We start from the raw sequence: 12,365 nt of genomic DNA, 5'->3' as shown, positions 1-12,365 counted from the left end.
TATTTGCCAGGATTGGGAGCAGGTTATCATTTGAGCCTTGATAAACAAATGCAAATGATATCTAAGTAATATAAAGAAGTTTCAGGAATGAAAGGTGCTAATAATTGAGGGTAGGGGATCAGGAAAGCCCTCCAGGAGGAGGTGGCCCCTAAGCTGGGTTTTGAAGGAAAGTCAGGAAAAGTGACTGCATTTACAATATGGGGAACTACTTGTGCAAGATCATGGAGGCAGGGGATGGAATGACATTGGTGTGTAGATTATTCTCATAAAGACACAAAAGTAGTCAGATAGGTCAGCAGATATTGAGATTTTTTTCCCATCAATAACATGTTGTGGATTTAGGTAGGCAGCAGCATATTTTCAATGTGCAAGCTGTGGTGGAAAGGACACTACAGAGAAATTGGATGCTTGGCAAAGGATATAGGTTGGTCAAGTTAATGGGAGGGAAGCAGTGCTTCCTTGATCCAGGTAAAGTGTAAAATGATCAAAGAAAGGACTGTTCTATGTTGGATAGGTCCTTTGTGGTGGATTATAGTCATATGGGATGGGAGGGTGTGGATAGGTGATAATCTGTTCCAGAAGATGGAATAGTCATGCTGATGAGATTACAAATTCATTGAAGTATAAATCTTAGTTGAATACTATGGCACAGAATCAAGAATTTCAGAGTTGGAAGGGCTTTCCAAAGGTAATCTAGTTTAATCTGAACCTCAACCAAGAATGTCCCCTATGATATCCTCATCAAGTGATTATCTCAATAAGCCATCTCTAAAATTGTTTTGATTGTTCATCCTTATGGGAGGAAAAAAATGTATGTTTTTTGAGCATGTACCTCTATTGTGTGTATATTTAATTATTTATGCTTTATATAAGGGTAATATTATACTAATTATTGTAAGTACAAAGCTTACAGAAAAACAGAAATGAAAAAAGAGATTAAAAAGAATTGATATTTGACGATAGAATCAATAGGCATTAGAGTTTATGGAATAGAGGAGTCAGTCCTGAGCTGTGTACAGAGAACATTCTGGAGAGGGGAGAGATCTGAAGCCAGTTAGACCAGCAGGTCATTTAAGATATTATTGCCCAGTTTAGGAAGGGGAGAGGATGACTATTTGATCGAGGATAAGTGGCATGAGTGGAGAGAGAGAATCAAGGAAATTTGGCAACTCTTATATATGGGTAGGGGGTGAGGGTAAGAGAGGAATTGAAGATGACTTTGAGGTGAAAATTTTGATGACTTGGATAGATTGGCAGGGCCCTTGAGAGTAATAAGGAAGTTTAAAACGTGGGTGGGTTTGTAATGAAATGATGTCTGTGATTCAGATCATAATCCATTTATGCCTGTTCTTTAATTCTGTGTGGGTCTAGCTCATCCAAAATGGGAAAAGAGGAGGAGATAGAGCTTTTACTCAATGGTCACTTCCCACCCCAACCCCCACCCCAGTTCAGAGCTTGAATTCCTAGGGGTCCCTTCCCTGGCACCATAAAATGACCTGACGGACAGGGGCAGAGTTCTTGCAGTGACACTTCAACAAATGTTGTAGATAATGCTTGTTTAGATGTTGGCTATCCTGAGAGGCCAACTCTCATTCAGAAGTAGGGGAGCTGAAAGCTTGTTTCACATGAGGGAATGGGGTACTGGAAAAGAAATGTTGATGTGGCTGTGTTGGAAATGAGATTCATAGTTCTTTGTGGGAATGAAGGTGTGATGTGATTTATCTTTTCACCCTCTGATTGATTGATCTCACAACCCTTGGGGTCAAGCTATGGGCATGATAGGGATAGATTCCATAGATAGATCCTACAAGTCACCATTAAACTTTCTCTATTAAAGAACTGCCAAGAGCCACTGGCCACTTACCTTGAGGCAATAGAATACAGGTCATGGAACTGAGAGGACCTGGGTCCAGATCTCATGTCTAACACTTAGGAACTATGTGACCATATTCTTTAATTAATTTGAGCCTCATTTTTTGCATCTATAGGACAAGAATTATAACACTTTATAGTTCCTATTTCACAATGATGTCATGAGAGCCCTCTGTAAGTGTTTCTATGTGCTTCAAAGAGCTATCATGTCTGCTATTATTATTTTTTCAGACCCATATTAGAGGACTCACAAATCTCAGTTTGAACTGACAGATCCTTGAAGTAGTCCAGGACCCCAAAGGAATGCAATTGCTTACCCCTTTAAGGGGTGACTTTAAGGAGCTCTTGAACTAGACAATTATGACTTGGGACAAACTTCCTATAACCAGTTAGGAAATATATTAAGATATAGGTTAATTGATTAATCATTTTATACAGTAATCTGTCTCTCTCAGGATGCTCCCCATTCCAATCAATTCTTCTAAGACCTACCAAATAACATTCTTTATTTTTTATTTGTTTTTTTTTTTTAGGAAATAACATTCTTAAAAGTACAGGTCTAACTATGTCACTCTCCTACTCATTAAAATACCGTGGTTCCCTATTACCCCCTGGATGTGAATATAAACTCTTCTGTTGGGCACTTAAAATTCTTTCACTCTGGTCCAATTCATTTTTTTTGGCAAGGCAATGGGGTTAACTGGCTTGCCCAAAGCCACACAGGTAGGTAATTATTAAGTGTCTGAGGCCGGATTTGAACTCAGGTACTCCTGACTCCAAGGCCAGTGCTTTATTCACTGCACCACCTAGCAGCACCCCCAATTCATTTTTAAAGTACTATCTCTCTGTCTCTGTCTCTGTCTCTTCCTCTCTCTCTTTCTCTCTCTCAGACACACATGCCCACCTACCCACACACCCCCTTTCATGCTTTTTATGGTCCATTCTGACTTTCTTACCATTCACCATACAAACATTGCATTTCTGTTTTAATGTCTATGTGCCAGTCATTTCCCAGGTCTGGAATGCATGCCCTCCTCACTCCTGCCTGTTAGAATCCCTAATTGCCTTTAAGACTCAGCTCAATCACCATTCTGGCCAAATTAGGCATCCAGTATTTACGTAGTGCTGTGGAATTCTGGAATCAGAAAGACCCAAGTTCAATTCTAGCTACAGACATTAGCTATGTGATCTGGACAAGTCACTTCCTCTCTGTTTGTCTCATTTTAACCAAAAATGGGTTAATTATGGTACCTACTTCATGGGATTGTTGTAAAAATAAATAAGATAATTGGAAAGCACTTTGCATAGTATATCCAGCTCATTTCACAGATGAGGAAATTGAGACAAATAGGGTGAAGTGACTTGCCTAGGGTCACATAGTTGGTAAGTGTCTGAAGCTGGATTTGAACTCAGGAAGATGAGTTTTCCTGACCCATTGCTTTAGCTTTTGCAACTCCAGCTGCTTCAGGCCTGGGCTGTGCCCAATGACTTCTGTGGCTTCTTCTAGGCAAGAATTTAACTTATAGCCTTCTCTGCCACAGTAAGTCTATTGGATCATAGATTTTTTTCAGATGGAAGAGACCTTAAAGATCATTTACTTCAAAACCAAAGCCTAAATTCAAGTCACAGTCAAGAAGATCAAATTTTATTTTTTTAAAACTTCAAATAAAATAAAACAAGACTTAAAATGCCTCTTTCTATGTTGATTCTTTGTGGTTATTCACTGAGTCTTTTTTGGATGAAAATTTTTACTCAGCAATAAGAATTCAGAAACTCACCTGCACCAGACATGTGGTTGGAAAATCTGAAAGCAAAAGAACTTAGACAAAAATCAGCTCAGTTCCTCTCCCCTCCTGTGTATGTGTGTGTGTGTGTGTGTGTGTGTGTGTGTGTGTGTGTGTGTGTGTGTGTGTGTAAATGGACTGAAACACTTGGTTGAGGTATTGATCATTTAAAGGCTACTTGAAAAACCATCAAAGATTTTAAAAAGTAAACAAACTAAAACAATAAAAACAACCCACCCACCATATAATTTTTTCCTTTGATATTATTAAGAAAAAATGAAGTCCATATTGAAATCACTGCATAGTAAATTGAAAAAATAAATACTTCCAATGATGCTCATTTCCTGTCTGCCAAGATACTGGGATGTATTAGCCTTAATCAATTCAGCAGCCTTTATTATTCACCTATTATGGGCACTTGAGGGTTGCCTCTTTCCAAGATGCCTATTTTAAGCCATCTGGGGAGCCCTGTAATTGGCGGAAGATCTAGTTCAGGTAATAAATATTATTTTTTCAGATTATAGGGTGAGTGTTTGGGAGGGAGAGGAGTAATTTGTGGAAGGGAGATTTCAAACCACAGCAGAACAAATTCTTGTTATTCCTAAGACACTGTATTAGTGGCTGTGAAGGATATGAGAAAGTATAAGACTTTATTCCCATCCTTAGGGAACTCCAAAACCATTTTTATAGATGAGAACTACAGCTAGGATTTTTTTTCCATTGGAAAGGGGGGAGTGCCTGAGCTGTGTCTACACAGCTTGAAAAATTTCTATACCTTGGAAGATTTCAGTTTGAATAAAGAAATGACCTCTCCTATTGAATAGATGAGGCTACAGTTGGAGTGGTGGCACTGATGTATGGGAAGGGGTTGCTCTCTAGGACAAGGGAGGGTAGATTCTGACAGGGAGGAGCTTATATATATAGGGTACAGTTGGGTTGGGCATGGAAAGAAACAAACTGAAATATGCTGTTAGTGCTTTTTAAATTTTGGACACATTGGGGACAAAGCCCTGGTTGCTTTGCTCTAGTTTCAACCCATCTTGGGATTTGGTTCTTCTTTCATCACTTTGACCATATAACTACATATTAAATAAAGGACAGAAAGGAGTCAGTTATTTGGTTGGTGCATAATTAAATCAGCAATTGTTAATGTAAGTAGTGGTCTTCCCCCTTACTGAATAAAGCAGCAATTCTATTCATTGATGAGAATTTATTAAGCACTTAATACATGCAAGACCTGTGTTAGTCACTGAGACTTTGTCTTAAGTCATTTTAGCAAAAGGAAATAGCCACAAACCCCCTCTGGGTTTAAATATACCTTTCAGATGTGGGAATTATGTTTTGGAGAAAGCTATGTATCAAACAGGTTTTGATAAACCATTTCCTGCACATTAGGGGAGTTTGATGTTAAAAGGAATTTTAAAATGAATTACTTTGCAATCCTCCTTGTTTTCTCCTAGGGAACTGTTTCTCCTTCCCCCCACCTTTGTATTTTTTAGAATTCTAGATTTTCACACATATTGTGTTTGGATAAAGTAGAGCACATCCATTTTTAAGCCAGTTAATTAACAAGCATTTACCATAGAAAAGGTACTATGGTACAAAGTAAAATCCAAAGCAGTAGCTGAGTCATAGAGGGAATTTTCTGTAGCATAGGGAGGTAGATAATCCTACCAAGCCTGGGGTTATTTGCCTGATAATATCAGTTATCTTAAACACAGTTGAGTAGCAGGAAGATTTTTTTTTTAACATTTCCAAGCAGTTAAAACAGACTTTACCAAGACCATATTCTTTATTAATCAATAAGCAATTATTAACCACTGGTCTGGCTTCTAATCTACATCTCACAGCTACCATCTAAGGATGTTGCTCCTGTGGAGAAGGGTCCAGACTCACCCACCAATCAGCTGCCACCCACAAGGCAAACAGGGCAACCTGGTTGAGGCACCAGAGCCTCCAGAGGATGAGGCAGAAGGTAGCAAGATCCTGGCAAGTCAAACAATCACCACCAATTCAACAATTGGGACCTTGATGGAGATAGTCCCTGAACCCCGAGTCTTGGGAATAGCAATGCTTCTAGCTCAGTTCCTTTTGGAGATGGAGAATGTCAATTTTTTTTCCTGCAGAAGCTATAGTCACCCATTTGGAAGACCCAGAAACGAAAGCTTTTGTCACCAAAGTCCTTGACATTGCCAAATAGATCAACATCATGAACTGTATGATTTCATCAGTGGAAATGACACGAAAGAAGAGGTATTACCATTCTCTTTGCCACTATACCCAGAGGTTCAGGGATCTTGCTATCTGATTTACAACTGAAACCTTTCATCCCCCATTAGAATGTGAGCTCCTGGTGACCAGTGACTGTTTTACTTTTCTTTGTATATTCAGGACTAAGTATGGTATTTTGTATACAGTAAATATTTAATAATTGCTCATTTATTAATTCTTTTATCTATTTATTCATGTACCATGTATGCCAAGGAATTCAACAATGCTTCCATGACTCTATGGTCATAGATTTAGAACTGGGAGAGATTTGGAAAACCATTTTCATAGGTCAACATCCCATATTCTACAGATGAGAAAACAGACCCAGAGAGATGAAATTACTTGGTTTAAATCTAAGAGAGGTTGAAAATGGTACTGAGATGGTGCTGATGGAGTCAGGACTGACCAAAAGCCACTGTAGACCTCTACCAAGGGGATGAGCTCTCTTTAGGAGAAGGTCCTCTTTTTCTTCTCAGGAGGATGGGCCTAGTTAGCCTGTTCTTGGAGGCCATCATTTTCATGAAAACCATTGTTTGAGAATTATAGACAGAAAAATAGGGGAAAGTTGGGACTTACCTGACAAGGAGAATTCTTCATTGGTGCAGGATACATGATGCTGTTTAGGACCACAGTTTCTTCTGTGCTAGCTTTGCTAGTGTTAAACATCATTGAGTAGCCTATAGGGAAGAAAGTAATAGATTATTATCAAGAATGGAAAAACATATCTGAAACATACATTTCCTTCCTTCTTTCTTTCCTTCCTTCCTTCCTTCCTTCCTTCCTTCCTTCCTTCCTTCCTTCCTTCCTTCCTTCCTTCCTTCCTTCCTTCCTTCCTCTTCTTTCTTTCTCTTTCTTCCTCTTTTTTCTCTCTTCTTTCTCTCTCTCTCTTTCTTGTCTAATATGGATATATTTTACATGATTATACCAACATAACCTATATCAGATTGCTTACTGTCTCAGGGAGGGGGGAAGGGAGGAAAGGAGGCATAGAATTTTGAACTCAAAACTTTTAAAAAGTTAATTATTTTTACATGTAATTGGAGAAAATAAAATATTATTTAAAAACTATAGCAAAAATAAAACTTGGTTGATAATAAATTTATTTGAATATTTTATGACCAACATTTGACAACTTTATGATATGAAAAACTTGTATACTTAAAATTCTTAATAAAAATGACAAAGCAAGAATATATCTTCAAATTAATACACATTTATACATACATAATATGGGCTAAGCAATGAAATAATTACCTAGATAAATATGAGACAGTCTTTGCCCTTCAAGAGCTTACTTACAGCTTAGTGGATTTGGGTTAAAGTGGGTAAATAAATGAACATAAATCAAAGTGGCATATGAAAATACCTGCATTTATCCATTATAAAAGAGACACAGAGTGCTATGTGAGTTCAGGAGGGTGGGATCTCTTCATAGTTGGGAAAGGTAAGAAATAGGGAAATACTATATAGAAGAGATATGTATTCACCTGTCCCAGCTGTTACATATAAAGGATGGGTAAGATTTCAACTGGCAGTGCTCATAGGGTTTACAGTCAGAATTGATCTTCTGAATCATCTAACTCAATGCAAATTATTTTACAAAGAAGGAAACTGAGTCCCATAGATGTCATAGGAGAAGCTAGGATAAAGTTAGAGACTATCTATCTAGTCTAACTTCATCATTTTACAGTTGGGTTAATTGAGATATAGAAGGATTAAGTGACTTGCCCAAGATAGCAAAGAGAAGAACTATGATTCAGACTCAGGTCCCCAACTCCCGGTGAAGCCTTTTTTTCACTGGACCATGTTGTGAAGGAGTAGGGGTGATGGTATGGTGGACAGGTAATAATGGATTCACTGTCTCAGGCTGGGACTATACTACACTGCTAACAGTTTTAACTACCTTGACGACTTGAATGTCTCCAAAGCAGAGGATATTATTTATTAATGTGTATGACAAGTGCTTACATATCACTGCCACCAACACATTAAATGCAAATTATTAAAAGATAGATTTCTAAACTTCTTGGGTTACCATCTTCATCATCCTTCTAGGAAACCAAATTTGTTTATGTTCTGGGCTTCTAGCCTCTCCTCCCTTCCTGCCTTCTAGCAGGCTATATATACTTGACCTGGTCTCCCTAGACTAATGTGACATTAGGGAAATCATTTCACCTACGCTCTTTATTTGTCCCTAATGCTTTCATGAGAAATAACAAAGACACAACTTCCTCCTCCCTTGCCTATGTCTCAATCAGAGGCAGCTTATCATTTTTGGTTCCAATAAGGAGAGTTCTATTTTCTGTAAGCCCTGACCTGTGTGCAAATAGCACATTGTAGACATTCAGTGCTAGGAGAACACGTCACATGATTATCTCAATTATCCAAGGGGAGCACAAAATAAAATTTTCAAACCTCATTTCAGCCATATACTTCAACTCTCTTTAATGCTGAAGGCTTTTGCAAGAATGTCTGCCAAGAACAAACTGGAGGCCATCCAGAATAGGACAAATTAGGATAAGGAAGGAACTGGAAATAATGTCATTGTTGAAGGATTTGGGATAAGAGATATCTAGAGAGGATGTGATTGGGGTATAGATGTGTGACATTTCTGGGCCTCAGTTTCCTTCTCTGTAAAATGAGTTGCATTGAATTAGATGTCTTCTAAGTTCCTGTGATCCTATGATAACTGTCAGTTGAAATCTTATCCATCTTTCACATAAAACAGAATGAGAAGATCATTTAGATCACAGTTGTCTTCAATCTCTTTCATACATGTCATGTGGAAGAGGAACCTGATTTACTTATGTGGCTCCAGAAGATCTCTAAGTACTGTTTAGAGGGGCAGAAATCTGTTCAATTAAAAGAAAATCCTTGTAACAACTGGAGCTGTCATGACAGAAATGGATGTCTCATAAGGTTATGGGCTCCAAGAACCATCTGCCATTGATGGATGTCATCAAAGAGGTAACTTTGATGAATCCTATCTTGTTCATAGCTATTTGCATGTTACACCTAACTAGGAGTTCCTTAATTAGGCATTGCTTTGTCTTTTTTGGATTTGTATTTTGTATTTTTTGCTTAATAAATGTTTGTTGATTGACTGCCTGAAGGAATGGGAGATTGACTAAATAACTTCTAAGGCCCTTTTCAACTATAAGACTCTATGAGCATTAGAGTCCTAGTCTCTTCTCTCTATCTTTTGTCAGAGATGTCATTAAATCTCATAGCCAAGTTGGGACAGTTGAAATAAGAGGGTCTGGCTAATTCACAGATGGAGAATTTATATTCTAAATAATCATCTTCTGAAGAATGAAGAGTTACTCAGCTCCTCTTCAACCTCTCTCCCACAGGGTAGTTGGGGATTACTTGAGCAAAAACTTTACTGCTTCTGATCTATAACCATATATTTATATCTATATCTATATATCTATATCATAGCTTGGAGAATAAGAATAAACTTTCCATATTTTAAATGAGGTAAATTGCTATCTGGACATCTTTATTTCAAACATTTATAATAAATATTAATTTTACATATATTTACTATATGTTAAAATATAAATTATCAATATTAATCACTATTAATAATTCATATTACTCATTTAATGAACAATAATTTATACATGTGGCAGGTCCTGTGCTAAGCATTACTAACACAAGTTCATTGAGGAGCTTACATTTTATTAATATTTAAAAAAACAACCCACCCCCACTATGAGAATTATGGTTTTCAAAAACCATAGTATAGTGGAAAGACAGCTGGATTTGGAATCAGAGGAGCTGAATTCAAATTCTGTATCTGATATTTACTATTTGTGCTATCTAGGAGGTCTCATTTAAATTCTCTGTAAATTGAGGATGTTGGGACTGATGACCTTTAAGGTCACCTCCAACTGTAAATTCAATTTTCTGTTCTCTGCCATCTTTTCTGCAAAAGGAGAGATTTCTGTAAAAAGCCAACCAGTGAGAAATTACAGGTTACTAAATCTCTTTTTATCCCAAGGAGGAAAAAAATGTAGATGCTGAGGAAAGTAGGATGAGGTCAGGCCTTGAGATGTGTTTTCTGGAAGCAATCTCTCTTTTGTATCTGGGATGGCTTTTCATCTCACTATGGCTCTGCACTGGAATCCCTTACTCCACTCACCTCCCAGGGCAGAGTCAGAAATACCTTAATGACTTAGGTTTTTGCCATAACCATCTGTCAGGACTTGTTAGATTAGATATATGGCAGCACTTTGATTTTATTTGGAAAATAGAGGGAGAGTAAACTGTACAGAACACTTAAATAAAAGTTAAATTTTTTTTTCAATCAGCAAAAATCTCCCCCCCACCCCCCCACTGAGAAAGAAAGAGAAAAACAAACCCCTTATTACAAATATGTATAGTCAAATAAAATAAATGTCTACATTGGCTAAATCCAAACAAATATGTCTTGGAGTTCTTTGTATCTCTATCAGGATGCAGGTAAGCATGTTCATTCCTGAGTTCTCTGGTTGGTCATTAGGCTAATCAGACTTCTTAAATCATTCCAAGTTGTTTGTCTTTACCATATGGTTGGCACTAGGCAAATAGTTCTCCTGGTTCTGTTCATTTCTCTCTATATCATTTCATACTGGATCAAACAAGATGGTGAAGCATTTCAGATTTAAAGCTGGTGAGAGACCTTTGAGATCATCAGATCCACTGCCCTTCACTTAAAGTGGTCACACAGATGTAAGTGACAGAGACAGGATTCAAAACTATGTCTGGACACATGGAAGGTGGATTAGGCTTTTTCTGTTTGTCTCTAGAGGATGGGTAAAAGTTTTCAAGATAGTTTTTTGATTTGTGGAGAAATACTTCCCAATAAATAAGGTGTGGGATGGGCTGCCTGGAGAGTCAGTGAGCTTAGTTTAATGTATTTCAATGAGCCTTTATTAAGTACCTATTCTTCACAAAGAGTTTCTCCCTATACAAAGTCTTTAAGTGAAGCTTAGATGGTCACTTTTTGATATATGGGGATTACTGTCTTGGCACTGGTTGGATTAGCTGATCTCTGAGGTCTCCTCTCACTGAAATTCCATGATCCTGGGACTGAGCTTTAAATATTTTTTTTTAGATTTTTTTTTTTTTTGCAAGGCAATGGGGTTAAGTGGCTTGCCCACGGCCACACGGCTAGGTAATTATTAAATGTCTGAGACCGGATTTGAACCCAGGTACTCCTGATTCCAGGGCCAGTGCTTTATCCACTGCGCCACCTAGCTGCCCCCTTAAGCTTTAAATTTTTAAGAGTCTGACATGGTGGAGGGGCTCATAGACATAGCACTCACTACCCCTGAGAATGGGAGATTCCAAATCTGGTGTTTGGTTTCCAAGTGAAGACATAGGGAACTACACAAATAACAGACTGTTCCAGTTTGCCCACTCCCAGAAACCTTCCAATTACTTCATTTTTCAGTTAATTACTATGTCCCTAGCCCTGTCAATTTTTTCCTTTAACAATCAGATGATTCTACAAGCCAGATGTGAGCTGAAGGAATAAACAAGAATACAAAATTTTGGGCAAAATTTTGCCAGATAGAAATGAGCTTATCTGGACCTGAGCTAGCTCCATTATCTAAAGTGAGATTTTTCTAGTTCTAGCTTTGGGATCTCATTCCCTGCTTTTCATCCCATGCTCTGATAAGCTCTTGAAAGGGAGGCTTTTGGGTTGGGAAGTGTGTATAGGGAAACAGTACCTTGGTGATTTGGAAATGGGCCATCTTCCAAGATCCTAACCTGCCACTGGGGAGTATGGGGCATGGCCATGCCTTGAATCCAGCCACAGTCTCCATCCTCAAAATCACAATAAAATTCAGCTGGGAGTTTTTCTGCAAGGAGAAAACAGAGATACCATCAATGCAATTCCAAATTCCAATTAAATTTTAATCCAATTCATGTTTATTAGGCAATAATAATAATAATAATAATAATAATAATAATATGGCTATCTTCTATGAGCTTGCAAACACCTTGAGAACAAGGATTGTTTTGTGTTTCTATTTGTATTCTGCTACTTAAAAACAGTGCTTTTTTATTTTGTTTTTTATAAAGTAATGGGGTTAAATGATTTCCCCAAGATTACACAGCTAGGTAATTATTAAGTGTTTGAGAATTAATTTGAACTCAGATCCTCCTGACTCCAGGGCCAGTACTCTATTCACTTCACCACCTAGCTGCCCCCCAAAATGTTGTTTTTCACACAACAAATGCTTAACATATCCTCCTTTCTTTATTCATTCATCTACTATGTGAACTGTACTATGATAATAAGCACTGGAAATATAAACACTAGCTTTCTTAGTCCTTCCCCAATAGAGAAGAAAAGCATCTTGTAGTTTAATTTCTAACAACATTGTTAGTATTTAGGGTGTTACAGATTCATTTATTTTTATATTCACCCATTTAATAAGCATT

General features: G+C 37.6%; 1 protein-coding gene across 1 annotated transcript in view; it reads right to left on the bottom strand.

Annotated features, from left to right (window-relative positions):
• The window catches only part of ALK (ALK receptor tyrosine kinase), a 1,220,046-nt gene that overhangs the window by 162,005 nt on the left and 1,045,676 nt on the right, over positions 1-12,365 (bottom strand). The window contains exons 7-8 of the mRNA XM_074209779.1: positions 11,648-11,779; positions 6,504-6,604 (exon numbers count right to left, since the gene is read on the bottom strand). Coding sequence (XP_074065880.1) covers positions 6,504-6,604; positions 11,648-11,779 — 233 coding nt within the window. The remainder of the gene's footprint in view (positions 1-6,503; positions 6,605-11,647; positions 11,780-12,365) is intronic.

Source organism: Macrotis lagotis, chromosome 1 (assembly GCF_037893015.1).
Source record: "Macrotis lagotis isolate mMagLag1 chromosome 1, bilby.v1.9.chrom.fasta, whole genome shotgun sequence".
Lineage (NCBI taxonomy): Eukaryota > Metazoa > Chordata > Mammalia > Peramelemorphia > Peramelidae > Macrotis > Macrotis lagotis.
This window is presented reverse-complemented; position numbering and strand designations above follow the sequence as displayed.